Below are 17,434 nucleotides of genomic sequence, written 5' to 3'. Positions count from 1 at the left end.
CTTAAAATGTATGGCGTGGTGAATAAGGGCTTTATGAAGGTTAACATGTTGAACGGCTGATGTATATGGTATGCCCTGCTCTATGTTCCCCTACAGACAAGCTGCCACTGTCTACAACAATAAAATCTGTTCTGCTTTTTTGCTGTTTGTGCCATGTTATTGTTCTAAATATTGTTTAAACCTTAGTGCTCAAATGTAGCAGAACATTTTGAACACACAGCCACTCATTTCCCTATCTTTGGGAGGACCTTCCAGTGACATAAAGATTACTCTAGTTAATTAATGCTATGCCTAAACTTAAACCTAAACCTAACCCTAACCTTAACCTCAGTAACCAAAAAGGCTTGGCTTTTATTAAATACTTAGAATAAAAGCTGTAAAACATTTTTGTGAGGATCATGTGATTGTGAGGACATTTCGTACTATCCTATCCTTATGAGGACCTCTTTGGACCTCTTAGGCTATATGTGTATATATATACACACACACACACGCCCAGCAGCAGTCATCATTGACCTTATAGCCTCCCAACAAGGTACAATATCTCCCACTTAAAACAGAAGCAGGTCATGACTCTTATGACCCTCTTACTATCTTCCTAAATTATTATAGTTGTTAAGTTTAAATCCCCTGCCTGATCCTGTCCCATAATCCTTATGGACCAGATTTGCAAGGGTGAAGTCACATCATGGCATCAAAGGAATGGGCATGTCTAAACTCCTAATACTAGCTGAAGGGAGAATTTTTTAAAAATCCCTCAGAAATGAATGGTTCTGCACCATTTACCTTCTAGAAATTCTGCCTTGATTGCTTGAAAATACATTTATGCAGCTATGTTAATGACAACCATGTGTTTGCTGCTTAGAAAGAAAGCATGTCAGAAGAAAAAGATAAAATGTTCTGGCATTACAGTCTCCCAACTGCTACTCAGACAGGAAGCCTTGAATAAATAAATGGACCCCATTTCAGAAGTTTTTCCTGTCATCACTTATAAAAAGCAACATCCACATGGAATAATATTCATCAATTATTTGGTCTGAATTATAAGCCTTTCTTAGAAAATGTGTCTCCATATAGCAATAGACTTACTGATGTAGTAGGCTACATGAGCAGTAATTAAAAATTATAAACCACTGTGCAGTAAAGAAAAAACAATTAGCAAATAAAAAAGGCATTATATGCTTCACTGCGCATGGACAGAACCTCACACATCAAAGTTTTCAGCTCAGCCATGTAAACATTAGCCACTCTGAACAGAGAAATACTGACGCAGCAACTCTTTTATGCTAATGAAGATGCTAATGAAGGATAAGCTCTTTACATCAATATCTTTCATTTAAAGGAATATTTCAACTAATCATCAGTTTAGTAAAGTAAGGCAAGTCATTTTTATTTTTGTTTTTCTCAACTTTTTTTTTTGAAGCATGTTAACGATGCTAACAAATAGCAAAAGTGGATGCCCAGCAAGCACAAACTTTTATCTGAACATTCAGTAATGTATTTGACAAGTTCTATGACAGCGCCGCATCAATGTTACTAAAGTAACCTTCTTGCAATGTTCTGAAAACATTCGAAGTAACAAGGCTCTTCTTAATGTTCAATAGTCAAAAGCTATAACATAATACAAACATTTGTGCTAATGTTCTCATAATTGCCCAGAAACCTAGTTCCCAGAAAACCCAACCAAAAAGAACATGAATACTAACATTCAGTAAACATTTTGCTAATCTAAAATTAGTCACCAATTAGCATGATGCAAGTTGAAATTCAAAATTTTTATGTAATTACTTTACAACATGAAGTGAAGTAAAGTAACTGTATTTAATGCGAAAAATCAGCAAAAGTAACATTATAAAGACATAGTATGTTGATGTTTTTTGGAAAGAAACGATTATTCTGGAATTATTATTCTATTCTCTGTTCACAATAATAATTATATTATACAACTATCGAAAAGACAATCTCTTAGGATGAAAGAAACTGCAATGTCCCTGGGAATTGATTGTGACACCATTAGCAATAATATCTCTTTGTATAACTCTCTACAGCTTGGCAATATGTCCTTAGCCTAGCTTTCACAGTCTGGAAAGCAAATGCCTACAGCTTCTGTTTTATAGCATCAGTGCTCCACTGTTCCTGTGGTAACAGCAGGGATACTTTGGCAAGCATCATGCACAAGATAGCGGCCCCAAATATGGAGCAACATTCTTCTGCAGCCATCGTGATTCTGTGTGTGTTTAATGCTAGGCAGCGAGGCGAGATGATGTAGTGTGTGTGAGAGAATAGGTGGGTGAACTGTTGCTAAGAAACTGACGCTGCAAAGGAGCTAAATGGAAAGTCACACGGCTCTCAGTGGCAATAAGAACAGCCCTGGGGCGAAGGCGCAGTCCGTATTTGTGTGCTGGTTCAGAAGCAGCTCTCAATCCTCGAGTCCTAATCCTAACTAGAATGCAAAGCTGATCTCAGCTCAGTGAAGAAAGGGTATTTATGTTACATTTGAATAGAAACTGCATAGTTCTAGTGATTCAAACTGACCAATTATAAGATTTCCAACTGGTAAATATCACATGGAAACTGGAACAGTTTGGTTAAACCCAACAGAAACAAATTTGTCATTATGTATTTCAGATTTCAGTAGCTTTACTCTTGTGTAGTCTTTTATAACTAGATTTAACCCATTGAGTTATATTTGAGCAGATAATGCACCACATTTCCTTTACTTCAAACCTAATTTAGTGGTCAGTGATAACTAAACATATGCACAGAAAAAGACTGAAAAGAGCAAAAGAGAAACATCGACATCGGGACAACCCTTGCTCTTTACATTTGAATAAGAGTAGATGGGATCTCCATGGAGAGTTCAGGACATAATCCAATTTGGGTTGAATCTTAAATCGCTTGGCCCACATGGGTATTATGTAAGATCCCAGACTGGACGTTTCTTAAGATGGTTAATGGGACGTCACCTGCCACCATGGAAATTAAGGTAAACGCTGTACGAACTGCAGATGGAATATCTTCAGTCTCACCCAAAACCAGTCAAGGACCTTTAGCTTTCACAGTTTATTTATACTTTTAGATAAAGCGGGTTTCTTCTTACACACTTTGCACTTTCTTCTCCAGTGAAGTATGACATATTGTCATTAGGACATACTAAACCCTAATGTGAGATCGATCAATCCTCGCTGCAGAAGTGCTGGTGTCAGGTTAGCACAGCCAGCAGCCGTAAAGTCTCACTGTGTATAGAGCGCTGGCTGAGGATGGGTGGTGGGAAAGTTATCATTCCAAAGACACAGTGAGAACAAATGAGGCGAGGAATTCTTTCCCATGAATCTGCTCCATTTAATGTGATTAGGGCCAGCAGCACACTTAAGGGCACACACACACACACCACCATGGTAGTGTCATTAGCCCATGAAGAGAATGTATAATGCATAGGTTTCTAGATGGCTGAGCAAGATATAAAAATTTATAAATTATATATATGAAAGTGTATGCAGAACTATATATATGTAAATTCTATGTAGTCCACATCTTATTAAGGATTTGAATGAAGGAAACATTGGGAAGCTAATGTGCATCACAAGTTAAACATACAAATGCAACAAGCAGTTACAAAATCCATTCACAGTGACCCTTAATCCTAACAAACAATCTTTTTAATTATTTAGTCAAAGCCAAATATTCAGTGGAAGGAATGTAGCCTACAGGAAAAAGTGATTCAGTTATGCAGCCAAGTAGCCAACAAATACATTGCGATTCCACTACGCTTCATAAATAATCCTCGATTATGCAGAGCCACTTAGTTTAAAAGGCTTTATGAAAGGACAGAACTTCAGATTGATGATTTTTAAGTATGAAAGAACTCACCCATCGTATTAAGTTTGCAGGAGTCTGGAAAGCCGGTGCTTTAGTGAAGCGAGTGGAGGTCCTGCACAACAAAATAAAAGTGCTGTTCCAGTTTGTGCCCACTGTCCCAACTCGGGTCACATCAATGACGTTGGTGCTTGGGGCACCCACATGGGGCCTCTTTAGGCACAAAGGAGTGTGGTGGGGAGCTTGGGTATTGCAACAAGTGCTTTTGAGCCTTAAAAGTGCATTCCATCAATGCATGTGATAATTAGATATGTGATGTGATATCTTCTGTTTCTGGCATGCTGCTCTTTTTGTGATGAGATGCAAGTGAATGAAATTGAAGGATTTACATTTATCATGGCAGAAACAGTGTATCTATGAAGTTGGTGAAGAAGATCAAATCCTAATCATATTCAATGCATTGTCTCTGGATTGAGCTCAATGAGACCCACTTTACAGCCTGAAACACTCAGGACAAACTAAAGTCCCCTCTCTTAGTAGCCAAACACCACCCCAAGTAAATTTGGTTAGTGAACACACACGAGATTGTACAGAGTAAGAATGACTGCTCAGGGAGCGCAAGGGAATATAAATTGCCGGATGCTCAGGAAAAAAAGTAGCCATGGAAACCAGAATCCGGGCAGGCTGGGAACTCTATTCAAGTTTGGGCTGTCTGGCATAATGCCGAAGGTTCTCCAAGTGGGCAAACACACTGATGAGCCAAGGCTGCTAAATACTGCAGCCTGAGGAGCAAATCTCCACATTTCTATGTGCCTACACACTTTTTCCTCACTACACAAATAACAATCACTTATCTCCCAGACTTGTAGCTTTGTAAAAGCTTTCATTATGAATTACAACACATTAAAAACCATTAAGTGTTAAAATTAACACCATTAATCATCCAATTGGAACAAAGCATTATACTGAACTTCCTTGTTTTTTTTTTTATTTAAACATGCAGACATACCATTACTAACACACTCAATCCATTTTCAAATCAACAGTCGTATTCATATTTTAATCCAATGCATTTTATTACAAAAATCACCATCCATGGATATTAAAAAGCACTTTATCATACAAGAACATGCTAAATTGACCACCAAAGAGCATCCAAAGCACAGGAAAAGTGGAGAAGAAGCACAGACAGAACGGACTGAAAACGTGGGGGAGCCTCTGACCTAGTTAGTGAGAATCGGCCATGGAAAAAAAAAAAAGAGCTGTGGCTCGATGTATACGATATCTTAATCATTCGTGGACTTGGAAGAGGGAGAAAAAAAACCCACAGAGGATTGATGAACAGCACTGTGTGAAATTAAAAAAGGAGCAGGACAGAACTTTTCCATCAGTGAAAAAGAGGATTAGCAAAGTGTCATGAGAGAGAGCCTTGGAGTCTAGCAGTGCACTACTGAAACACAGGAAATGTTTTTTCATTTGAAAGTGTGAGAGTAACAGCAACAACAAAGACTATTTTTAATGAGACTCAAAATCTAACTACTATAAATACAAATGGATTTGCACAATAAGGCCAAACGTTCTGAGTAGCCCCTCAGTACGACAAAGAAATTTTGATATAAATAGGATGTATGTTGTATTTATGTAAAAGTGGTTTGCATTAGAGTTAAAGAGCATTATGGAGTAGCTTGAGTCGATCCCTCTAGAGGTTTAATGGTATTACAGGCCAGTATTTGGGCTGTTTGCGGTCACAGTTGCGGTCAAAGGTGAGCTGCATGGCCGTTTCCATGCCCTGGATCTTGGCCGCATCTTTTCCGTAGAGCCGCTTCATCTCGGCACTCCTCCTCTCACCTGGGCGTTCGGCCGGGGCTTCGGCACTCCGCCGCCAAGAATGGTGCAGGTCCTGGTCAGCTGGTACATAGGCTTCCTGTCGCTCTGCTTCCATCTGCTGCTGCCTCTCTGCACAACAGCAAGAAAAAAAGTCTGACACTGTAACAAGTGCTGGAGACACAACTTTGTCATATTTTGCCAAATTATATAGGAATGCTTTGGCACAACTCACAATGTTAACTGTACAATAAGAGAATAATATGTATGATATACAGCAGTGTTAAAAGTCATAGCAAAAGATTGGCAAAAGAATCAGATTTACACAATTGGTACAAAAGTCAGCCAAGACATGGTGTTCACAGTGTACGTCTTTTGTTGATGAAGGACAGTTTAGTTTTACATAGGACAAGTAATAGACATTCTGTAAATAAAAGTATGCTGTACGGGCAAAAATACATATACTTCTGGGCAAACATAACGGGCCAAGCCCAAAGTGGCAAATTATTAAGCTTTTAACAACAATCTTAACAACAAATCATTGGTCAGAAAATTAGCAAGAATTAACTAGATAAAGATACTTAGTATGGAAGAGCTTTTCCCTTTATTTCTGTAAATGTTTAAGCCTTGAGGCTCTTGATGGGCTGCATGAGGTGTGGCAGATCACCAAATGATGACTAATCTTTTAAAAAAAAAAAAAAAATCCCAGAAGATATTTTTGGAAAATTTTGTACACCCAGACACGTGTCAGTTTCAATTTTACACCAAACATTTTAATCATTATCATGATTTCACCTTTGCGTACAAGAAGACTGTATAAGTGAATTTCCCTGTTTCTAGCTTTTCCCCCAAACAGTTCAAAAGTAAACCAGCAAATGGTGGTGCGGGAGCTCTCAGGAGTGCATTTGTTTAATTCTTGCTCATTTTCTGACCAATGATTTGTTGTTAAGACCATTAAAAGCTTAATATTTGCCATTTTGGGTTTGGTCCATTTTTTTTTTTTACCCAAGAGTGTACTTGCTTCAAACAACATTGTTAAGGTACATAACGTCTTTTTCTTTTGTTGCCCATTGTTCTCCTCAGTTTGGTCACCTGTCAATTCCCACCCACCAGCCAGATCTCCTCTATCAAACATCAGCTACAAACTGGGGAGGATGAAGGCTAACATGTGACACATGGAGACAGCCAGCTGGATCTTCTCAAATTGTTGCTAATGCTGTGTCACAGGCCAGCATACATGAGCTCACAGACGACCATGACTGGTTAATGGCACTGTGATTGAAAGGGGAAGCAGAGTACGCCATCCCTCCCACCCAGAGAGCACAGCCAAATTTGCTCTCTTTGACTATTGGCCATGGATCACAGCACTGGGATTCAAACTTGTGATCTCTGGACAATAGGGCAGTTGCTTTTCTGATGTATCCTAAACAAGACTAGCCAGCTTATGGGACTGATTAAGTACTTGATGCAGTGTGTAGCATATTTACAGCTTCGTAAATCCCTAGTACCTCCAGTGCAAAACTAAAAAAGTAAATTCGTCTTGCTATTTGATGCACACACATACTCAGTTCCTCTCTGTGGCGCTCCGTCTGAGCGAAGTATTGCCGCAGCTCGGCCGTGATGTCCATTTTGCTGACATCATATTCAAGCTCGCTTTCCTCCGAGCTCTCAGACTCTTCCTCAACCTCTGAGTTGTCTTCTTCTTCCTCCCTCTGTCTCCTTGGTTGTGTAGGGGCTCTGTGCACTGTCTCTTCATCCTGCCAGTCTGCATAGCGACATGAAGGGGTGGGAAACACAGGGTACAGAGCAGGGTCATATGCAGCCTGTATGGCCTTGCTGTACGCCCGCCGGTGCCTCTGGTACCAGCTCATAGCCTGCTGGTAATGCTGCCAGTAACGGGCGTAGACTGGGTGGGTGTACCACATGTCCGTTTCCTCCTGACTGTCCTGTTCAGGAAAAAATGACCAACAAAGATCATATATAAGTACACCCAAAGAAGTGTTTGTAAGAGTAACTATTATTGCTTTAGGAGTAAGCTCAAAACATAAAGCTTATGTAAAATAGGCTGGATTAGACTTAAGGCAGGTCTTATTCCATACTCACACCATTTATTAGATAAATATAAATACAGTTTTTCTCAAACACACAACTAGACTACCCATTGTACACCTATTTTCGCCTATACGCTGGCTGTATCCCAATTGCCTCCCTCTTGACTCTACAGTGCACTACATAACGCGTGGAAGTCGCTATATTACAGCCAGCCTAGTGCACTCACTCTATAGGGAGTGTGGAAGCTTATGAGATCCAGGCCAGGCTACTCTGGTTAACAACACGAGTAAAGTAGTTCTTACCATAACGCCGGTCTGTTTATTTTCTGAGTATAAAAATGGAAGAAGTTGAAAATAAATAAATAAGTGTTTATTTAAGAAACATGGCGTAATATATTTTTTTTTCGCCGAAGGGAAATATACCGCTCTCAGCCTTCTCAGTGCTGTAAACCTGTGTGTTTCCGGTGCGCTGGAATTATGGGAAAATACCCGACATATACAAAGACTAGTCACTGTACTGTATCTCAGTTGTAAGATTTGTTTTTTAGTAATAAAAAATTAAAACATATTTATTGCTAGTGTTTCGTCTTAGTGTGATATAAATGTGTATTATGTGGTCGGTTTCACGCAAACATATTATGAGTTCACGCAAAATCTATTTTCACCACAGGAGTGTGTCGCCCCCTGGCGGCCAGATTAATACATAACACCTACTACATACAATAGAAATAAATCCGAATTTTCGGATTTTTCGGATAAAAATCTCTAAATCTCTAAAGCGCTCAGTTTTGAGAGGTGTGCTAGAATCACGCATTAATTTCTGCAGATTTATTTTAATAATTCATTAATCATTACTAGGGTAAAATTAGACATGAACATAAACATGGTCACAAAATGTGTACAGCAGCCATAAGGCTGGGAACCACTGACATACATATTATGAAGAAATACAGAGATCTATCTTTTATTCTTTACTTATTCAAATAAAAAAAAACGAAAGCGGCTAAAGAACCCAAACATTATATAGTATACGGCATAAAACAAAAATATGCAATACGTACAAACCCACTGCTGCCTATGATAGTCTAGCCAATACAGTGCAGGAGGCGGGCTTTAGATTGGGGAAGGAATTAACTTCCCACCCGTATTCATATGTATCCCGCTAGAAGTTCGTACTCACACGCAGCGCTCTGATTGGTCAGTTCACTGCTGTCTGTGAAACATTATCCAATACAGTGCAGGAGGCGGGCTTTGTCGGAATAAGAGTAGGCAAAGAAAATTCACGCGCGAGGCGTGGAATCTGCTCGAATGCTCACTATTGGGTGACGACAGACGCGTAATTTGATGACGAAGAACACAAGTGACCCGACGACGGGAAGATGGCGGAGTACCTAGCGTCCATTTTTGGTACAGAGAAAGACAAGTGAGTGAAAAAAGAACCCATTTCTTGGTTAATGTTGCCCCGCATGTGGAAAAAGCAAATTCCATGACATATATTTGAATATTATCAATGTGAAGTGAGTATATAGTAAAGCAGTAGGCAGAGAGGGCGGATATTTTAATTGTTCGTGTGTGGATAGCTATGCTAATGTAGCTAGCGAGCGAGCAGGCGGAGAAGCGGGTCAGGGGCTTGAACAGGCGTGAAGCAGGGAAGCGTGCATTTCATTACCCAGGACCTGATTATAGTTTACCGCCCCAATGTGTTCTGCCTTTTATTAAGCGATACTGGGTGATAAACTGAGGAAAATCGACTAGAGCGTTGTTTTTGTTGTAGTTTAATTCAGTCTAGACTTTACACACACACACACCAGATTAGCTATGTTGTGCTATGCTAGCTCACTTTCAGCTCGTGATGCTTTTAATTTGCTTGCAGTCAGAGATGCTAGCGGTCTTATTCTAAAAACGTGTTAACCTACTGTATTTTGTATAACTCTTAATTTAATTTCATCCCAGTTTGTATAATATAGCACAACGCTGACTTTATTGAATGGTCTAAACGAAAACGAGTTAAGCGAGGTTTAGCTGTTGGAAAATAACATTCTGTAACGTTTGTTTGTTTGTTTTTGCATCTCATTTTTCTCCTTCACCCAGGGTCAACTGCTCCTTCTACTTTAAGATTGGAGCATGTCGACATGGAGATCGCTGCTCCAGACTCCATAATAAACCAACTTTCAGCCAGGTATGCTATTGTTTCTCTCAATGTGAAACAAAAACTCTACATTTTCCACTTCATCATCTTTAACCATCACCACCAGATTCCACAGATCCATCAGGCTTCATGCAGGAATGGATAGATCAGCGAATGCACCAGTCACACTTTTTCAAACTTATGCACAGAATTGATCTCAGATCTCTGATTATGGCCAGATTTTGATCCCGAATAGACATCCTCTTAGAGCTCTTTCATACATGTTAATCCAAATAAGAGCAAAACCCAAAATACACAGCATGATTGGTTCACTTCCTGTATTTGGGTCAATACATATTCGATTCACTTTCCCTTTGCAATCAAACTGTGCTAGAGTTTAACTGGAACTGCGCCAAGACCTTCTCATTCAAGCTGTTCTCAGACCAGGTTTGGTTTGTACCTGAGTGTGATTGCTTTATTTTCACCTGCCTGAACAAGACACACAGGTTCGTTTCAAATGGATTAAACACTGCATATGTGAAAACTCCCTTGGGCTATGCTTAAATTACCTGGCTGAAGTGACACAAATCACAAATTTTCTGCCTTATTGTGACACAAATCAGATTTTTCAGGACCGCGTGGACACAAAAATCCAAACTCAAATTCAAAGCAAAATTGAGCCAATTTACGTGGTCCTAGCTTGGATGCATATACAATATGTGGCCATACGTGAGGAGTGAGAACAATCAGATTCATCATTCAAGCAAAATTGGAAGGACGCTATCAGAACCGAGCAGCTTTCAAAACAACTGACCATTGGGGGAGTTTCAGGAAACAAATGTGCTGATGTTAAAAACAGATATTGGTCAGTTGTGGTTACGAATATGAACCTCCAAGATCTGAGCAAAGAAGCTTGTAATGTGAATACTTGCTCAGTAACTGATCAATAAAGCTTGCTTGAAAAATTGTGTCCTGAGTTCACAGGCATGATCTGTGTTGTGTCAGTGAACTTCACAGCTGCTCACGGCATAAAATACATCAGATCAGAAAATTTGTTCAATCTGTATTTCAGGCTGGTCAGTGACCACACTAAACTAGAAATTAATGGCCTGGTGGATCATTCTCAGTACAGAAATGACACTAGCATGGTATTAGCATGCTGTGTATGCCTCTGGTACGAGTATATCAGGTACAGCAGCTTTAATGGCATTTTTAAACATTATGTATTCTTACTGCCCACTTTATTAGACACTCCTGCCTTGCTGCCTTGTGAGTCCACCTTGTGCATGGACAGCAATAGACTATTTTTTGTTATGCACAATTTGTTAATCATGCTCTGGTGCGTCGTCGTGTCGTGAGACCTGCTGTTTGGCTGCCCGTTTTGGATGAGGGACTTTTTGCCGCCTAGCAGTGACATGATAACACTTGCAACACTAAGATGACACAGCCATGTCCGCTGAATGATTCACCACCCAGATAATATTTGGTCAGAGATTTCAAATCTTGGCTATAACTGCTAGGCTTTAAGCAACACGCCAAGCCCTTCGACTGCTCGGACCAACTGTAAGTCACTTTAGCTCAAAGCTAAGTGTCATACACAAAGTGGCTTTTGTAATAGGTGTACCTATTAAACTGACAGCTGTATGTGCATATGTATGATGTGGAAACGCTTCTAGTAGAATCATTCTTTATACACAAAATCAAGCTCTGTACACTAATCATTAATCGTGTTTTTAATAATTTCACAAGAAATTAAAAAGGCCATAACATAAAAATAAGAATCAAGCAGGTGATTCTACAAGCATCAGTAATAATATATATTTATTTATTCATTTAAATCATTAAGAACTAACATGAGAAAAATGATAAGATTAAATAAAAACAAGAAATCATAGATAGTTTGAAAGAAAAAAATAGAACAGAATCAATCATTAGAAGATAGTGTATAAAATGACTTTGTTACTTGTATAAAAATTAAGTACCATTTTAAAACTGTTTCGTCTGAATGCTTTGCATTTTTCTGTTGCAGTGATTGCTTACAGCTTTAGCATAACATTTCTTTTTATTTTATTTCTCTATCCACAGACTATTTTGATCCAGAACATCTACCGTAACCCTCAGAACAGTGCTCAGACAGCTGACGCCTCTCGCTGTAAGTCCCATTATTGCACAATTATTGTTATCCTCAGGTTAATCAGACGAACCCTTGTTCAGTTGCAGCTGTGTGGTTAATAAGAGGCGGCGCCGGTGGCCTGGAGCATTGCACACCACACACTAAACCCTCATCAGTCCATTAAAGATCTCCAGTTCCCTTTTTGTTGTTGCTGATGTACAGTAAAACGTGTAACGCTTGTGGATCTTAGCAATATTTACAGGTTCTCACACAGCTTTTGCTGCACCTCATCATATTATAATACAGCATCAACAGAAGATAATTTTAACACGTAGAAATCAGGAGATGTCTAGTGATTGAAGGGTCTTTTTTTTTTTTTTTTTTTTTTTTCCCTGCCTTGATAACAACCTTTACAATAGAAAATAGTTTAAGTTTATATAAGTGATTCAGTTTTAGGTCTGATGGTGCATGCAGTTTAGCATTAAATATAAAGGTCAGTGTGGGTTTATGGCAGTATGGAGGGATTAAGCTGTGCTGAACAGTCGCTCTCATACAGTTGTGTGACTGGAACCCAGGACTTACTGGTCTCTGATGCAGAACCTCAACCGCTGAGCTTCTGCAGTATTCCTTTACTTTACAGTCATTTAAGATTTGCACAGATTTACTGTTGACTTGGATTCTATACCCTGAGATCAAGTCAAGTGGCCATATACAGCTAGTACAGTACACAGTGAAACGAAACAGACCATGACCAGCTCCATGGTGCTACATAAAACAACAGAACTACATGAGACCACACAGTACTACATAAAGTGCACGTTCAAACGTGTGCAAACAGCACAAGACAGTACAATAACTATACACTACTGTTAAATGTTGTTGTGGTCAGTTAGTTGTCTTGCATTGTTGCTGATGTCTTTCCCACTTTGTCTCTTATGGGTGTATAAAGGCTACAGCTACTGTTTTTGATGGTGTTCACAATAGGAAAGGATAGTAGCCAAAATGTTTACAGTCCAAAATATAATTTACAAATGCCTGTGTTTCCCCTATTTTGCGTACCACACTCTGTTATTTAGCAGATAAATGATTGGAATCCAACTTGAATAGCAAATGAATGGTTGCCTGTCACTTTGCCCATTGTTAGTGTGAACACAGTTGTAGCAGTTACTTTAAATTTTTAAACTCCATTGTAAATGCAAATTTATAAACCGCTTTTGTTCCTAGGTGCCGTGAGCGACGTGGAAATGCAGGAGCATTATGATGAGTTTTTCGAGGTGAGCTTCAAACTTGCACACAACTGCATGTTTTTTTTTTTGTTGTTGTTTTGTTTTGTTTTTTTATGCACATCTTTTTTAATGACATCAAATCTCAATTTTAGGAAGTCTTCACAGAAATGGAGGAGAAGTACGGTGAGGTGGAGGAGATGAATGTGTGTGATAATCTGGGCGATCACCTTGTCGGCAACGTTTATGTGAAGGTAAGAGACAGACCTCAGATCCAGAAAGCCGTGTACTGATGTAGCTATTACAGGAACACGCTGCACATTTCAGTCATATTTTCTTGCTACAACAGTGAAACTTAGTGTATCCAGTATATTTCTGTAACAAGACCTTAAGACGTAGGCTCTCCTTCAGTGTAGTGTGATGTACTGTTTTCTATAAATGTGCAGCTCACACATTGTATTTGTGGAAGTTATGTAAATATGTAACACCCAGTAAATATCCAACCTCCAAAGTTTCTGAATGATCAATTCGAATAAGAATTAAGAAACATTGCTCTTAAAACAGATGTCAGTTTGTAAGACAATGACACAAGCTCCTGGGATGTGTGATGTACAGCAGTAATTTTGTACGGATGTAATCAGTGCCAGGGTGGTGTAATTGGAGGGTGGCACTATGCAGAAGGGTGAAGTGTTTTATTCCTCTTATACCAAACCAGTTTGCCAGTGATGACATTTTTTAAAATTTATTATCAACACATTTAACTGTTTATAGTTGTTTCATGTTGTCCAACATCCATGAGACAAGTTAGTTCCTGTTCTCACTTACATTCCAACAGCTGTAAACAGTCACTCCCTCAACAGCCTCTCTTTTTTCCTTTCGTTTCTTTTTTTTTTTGTTGATTGTTTAAACACTGCTTTCCTTTACTAATTTGAAACTTTAGACTCCTTCAATAAGTTATAAATGTCTCCTTAGAGAAAACTTCACCATATCATATATATCGCCATAATTATATTTTTCTTTGTTAAATAGCTTTTTTATTATTTTTTATTAGATTTAGACTATGTGATCTGTGAAAACCTTGTGTATATTAGAAGGAACACATTAATATAAACTTTTTGAATGAACTGCTGTTATAGAATATTAATCAACACCTGACCAGTCAGATCTGAGAATTTAACAATGCTGTGGTATAACTGTCAATAAGCAGCTTTATCTGATCCTCAATGCTTTAGTCCAGTTTCTCTATTGTCCTAAATTACAGTTTATTATTTTTATTACATCCTCTAAATGGCTTCAGTATTTTCATTTAAAAGCTGCTTTTTCCCCCCGTGTGTTTGAGCAGTTCCGGCGTGAGGAGGATGCCGAGAAAGCTGTGATGGACCTGAATAACCGCTGGTTCAACAGCCAGCCCATCCATGCCGAACTCTCTCCGGTTACTGACTTCAGAGAAGCCTGCTGCAGGCAGTATGAAATGGGGTCAGTATAACAATCTTGAAATAAGTTTTACAATCTCGTAATTTTAAAAAATTGCCTGTACTTTTGAAACTGAAAACGTAAACCTCAGTCACTTCATACAGAATACCTGTAGTACGTTGTTTATTAAGTAATTAGTTAACCTAAGTACACTTCCTAAATAGGATTATATTATGATTGTGTTTGAAAGGGAAAACAGCAAGTGACCTCGGTTCGCGCTCACTGCAAGCTGTATCAGTAAAGTGCAGCTGGTGGGCAGATAGCGTTTCTCACAGCTACGATAATTTCATCCCATCCTCACAAGTAGCAGGTGGACTCCAATCATTTAGTGGATTGTACACTGGATTTCACAATGAGTAGTGTGTTTAGTGGAAACATGGATCTAACATGGATTTCTCACACTTCTTAATAGTTTTGCCCAAGCTAAAAGACAAGTTTTGTAGAATAGACTTTGTTTACACAACCGATTTATTAATTCAATATGATTTTTAGTGTGTTCACATTGCAAAATGCCAAATCTGAACTGGGTGTATTTTGTTGTACATTAAGTACTGTAGAAAATGTGTATGTGATGTTTGGGACTGCTGTCACCTCTGGTACTACATTCGGGTGACTTCCTTCCTGACGGGTTTTATCTGTATTGTTTTCGCAGCACAGGTATAAACCCTGTGTAAGAATCACAGGTATAAACCCTGTATAAACTAGGATTGTCCAGAAGTCTGTGCAACTACATAAAAATGTGGCTTGTATTTGATTACATTTTTTATATTATTTTTTTATTTCTTTATTCTTTTATTTATATTCTTTGAACGTAGTTTCAGAATTGACAACCAAACAATCAGGGCACAGTAGCTTTTTCAGCAATGCGTGCTCCTACTGCATGATGTCTCACTGCAGCATGTTGTCTCTCCACAGGGAGTGCACTCGAGGTGGCTTCTGTAACTTCATGCACCTAAAGCCGATCTCTCGCGAGCTGAGGAGGGAACTGTACGGACGCCGTAGGAAAAGGTACAGAAAAATGGTGGCAACTTTTTGTAAATACAAATGTGGCACAAGCTGGAGTGTTACTATGTTCTTCATACTGAATGCCTTTTTGAATTTTTGTTCAGTTTATGTGTAAGCCTTAACGTGCTGGTTTGTCTAATCCTCTAGGCACCGCTCTCGTTCTCGGTCTCGTGACCGTCGCTCTCGCTCGCGGGACCGCGGCCGTCGCGACCGGGAGAGGAGGAGATCAAGGGATCGTGAACGCTCTGGAAGGTTTTGAGTCATCATGTGAACCCTTTTTGGTTTTTACCCTTCGGTGTAGTGCTCTCCCCACCCCAAATGACCAACATTTGCTTGGAACATTGGACTTTGTTCTGTACCTTACTTTTACCCTTTTTTTTTTTCTCTTTTTGTTTTTTTAAGATCACACGAATATGAAAGCTCAGTTTCTCAATAAAAGTACATTGTTATTAATTCCGTCCTTGTATTTGGTTTTGTCTTTAATTGTGGTTGTGGTTCTGACTTTTAGCACAGCCTTAATAGTAAATAATACTTGTGCAGCTGTCAGTTTGGCCTGCACAGTAATGTAATGTGTGAATGTACAGAAAAGTGTTACAACTTGCATCTTTTGTCTTGTGATCTCTGACCTGGCAATTAAAACTGTTTATCAGACATGACTTTAAATGCATTTTAATATGTTGGGTTTCAGGTTTGTTCATTCACTTGCTTAGTTAGACAAATATAGAAGACTCATCTGCTGTGTTTGTGACTTGGATACAAGAAGAAGAAAGAGACTTCACCAAAAGTCTGTTATTGAACTATTCGGTGTGGATTTGGGTAGAAAATGTCAAAGGACCTGTAATACAAATAATATCTGAGGTATATACTAAACATTATTAGTTTTTTATATGATCTCCCCAAAATTAGCTGATGTGTAATGGCAACCCATTAATGAATGGGATGACAAATTGTGTATAGCAAAATACACTGCGACACTGAATAATTGTGCGCCTACACTATATGGCCAAAAGTTTGTGGACACCTGACCATAACACCCATATGTGTATTTTAAACATCCCATTCCAGATTTAGTTCCTCCTTTACTGTTACCCTTTTAACTGACTTCTCAACCATGCGGTAGAGCTGGCTTTGACAGCAAAAAACGTATGAGAAGAAAAAAATCTGCCCAGCAATATAGCAATTTGTGAAGAGCATCTTTTACCATAAACTGACGGTAGAGGTCTATAATTTCAAAAAAAAAAAAAAAAAGGGTCAAGTTATGAAAAAATCTGTTAGACATTTTGTGGTGCTCTAGTAATAGGTATTTATGGTTAAATTTTTCCATCACCTAATGAGTGACAGTTAAAGGGTTATAATAAGCTCCACTCTTCTGGGAAGGCTTTCCACTAGATTTTGGATTTTGGCTGTGGGAATTTGTGCTCATTCATCCACAAGAGCAATAGTGAGGTCAGACACTGATGTTGGTGAGGAGGTCTGGTGAGAAGTCGGAGTTCCAGTTCATCCCAAAGGTGTTTAGTGGGAGAGAGATCAGGGCTATGTGCAGGACACACGTGTTCTTCCACTCCATCCATGGCAAACCATGTCTTCATGGAGCTTGCTTTGTGCACAGGGGCATTGTCATGCTGGAACAGGTTTGGGTTCTTATTTCCAGTGAAGGGAAATTGTAACACTACAGCATACAGACATTCTATACAATTGCACACTCCCAACTTTGTGACAGTAGTTTGGGGAAGAACCACATATGAGTGTGATGGTCAGGTAGAGTATCTGGTAGGTGTACTTAATAAAGTGGCCAGTGAGT

At 39.0% G+C, this 17,434-nt stretch overlaps 3 protein-coding genes across 6 annotated transcripts in view; 1 reads left to right on the top strand and 2 right to left on the bottom strand.

Moving 5' to 3' along the window:
- gpm6ba (glycoprotein M6Ba) overlaps positions 1–4,012 on the bottom strand; it is a 45,469-nt gene extending 41,457 nt beyond the window's left edge. Inside the window, exon 1 of the mRNA XM_026932005.3 lies at positions 3,871–4,012. Within this exon, the coding sequence (XP_026787806.3) occupies positions 3,871–3,874 (4 nt within the window). The 5' untranslated portion in view covers positions 3,875–4,012. The remainder of the gene's footprint in view (positions 1–3,870) is intronic.
- An 835-nt stretch (positions 4,013–4,847) lies between these two features.
- gemin8 (gem (nuclear organelle) associated protein 8) lies at positions 4,848–8,862 on the bottom strand. 3 transcript variants are annotated; one of them, XM_026932223.3, is made up of 3 exons: positions 8,753–8,862; positions 7,205–7,586; positions 4,848–5,772 (listed from the first exon to the last, which is right to left on the bottom strand). In XM_026932223.3, the coding sequence occupies exons 2-3, from the start codon at positions 7,563–7,565 to the stop codon at positions 5,516–5,518; spliced, it is 618 nt and encodes a 205-aa protein (XP_026788024.2). In that variant the 5' UTR covers positions 7,566–7,586; positions 8,753–8,862; the 3' UTR covers positions 4,848–5,515. The 3 variants fall into 3 exon arrangements, with proteins under 3 accessions (XP_026788024.2, XP_026788027.2, XP_034156209.1); XM_026932226.3 differs by lacking the exon at positions 8,753–8,862 and adding an exon at positions 7,995–8,329; XM_034300318.2 differs by lacking the exon at positions 8,753–8,862 and adding an exon at positions 7,746–7,911.
- A 103-nt stretch (positions 8,863–8,965) lies between these two features.
- Positions 8,966–16,289, top strand: u2af1 (U2 small nuclear RNA auxiliary factor 1). Of its 2 annotated transcripts, none has more exons than XM_026932222.3 (8): positions 8,966–9,114; positions 9,783–9,870; positions 11,905–11,971; positions 13,157–13,206; positions 13,311–13,409; positions 14,498–14,631; positions 15,544–15,636; positions 15,781–16,289. In XM_026932222.3, the coding sequence occupies exons 1-8, from the start codon at positions 9,071–9,073 to the stop codon at positions 15,890–15,892; spliced, it is 687 nt and encodes a 228-aa protein (XP_026788023.1). In that variant the 5' UTR covers positions 8,966–9,070; the 3' UTR covers positions 15,893–16,289. The 2 variants fall into 2 exon arrangements, with proteins under 2 accessions (XP_026788023.1, XP_053085622.1); XM_053229647.1 differs by lacking the exon at positions 8,966–9,114 and adding an exon at positions 9,190–9,208.
- Positions 16,290–17,434: the final 1,145 nt, after the last annotated feature.

The sequence above is a fragment of the Pangasianodon hypophthalmus genome, chromosome 26, assembly GCF_027358585.1.
Source record: "Pangasianodon hypophthalmus isolate fPanHyp1 chromosome 26, fPanHyp1.pri, whole genome shotgun sequence".
NCBI classification, from domain to species: Eukaryota; Metazoa; Chordata; class Actinopteri; order Siluriformes; family Pangasiidae; genus Pangasianodon; species Pangasianodon hypophthalmus.
This window is presented reverse-complemented; position numbering and strand designations above follow the sequence as displayed.

Coding starts and splice junctions, on each gene's coding strand:
- gemin8 (XM_026932226.3), bottom strand. Junction 5,773..7,204: donor GCGCCACAGAGAGGAACTGA/GTATGTGTGTGC, acceptor GCTGTTGTGCAG/AGAGGCAGCAGCAGATGGAA.
- u2af1 (XM_026932222.3), top strand. CDS start 9,071: ATGGCGGAGTACCTAGCGTCCATTTTTGGTACAGAGAAAGACAA. Junction 9,115..9,782: donor TTTGGTACAGAGAAAGACAA/GTGAGTGAAAAA, acceptor TCCTTCACCCAG/GGTCAACTGCTCCTTCTACT. Junction 14,632..15,543: donor TGCAGGCAGTATGAAATGGG/GTCAGTATAACA, acceptor GTCTCTCCACAG/GGAGTGCACTCGAGGTGGCT.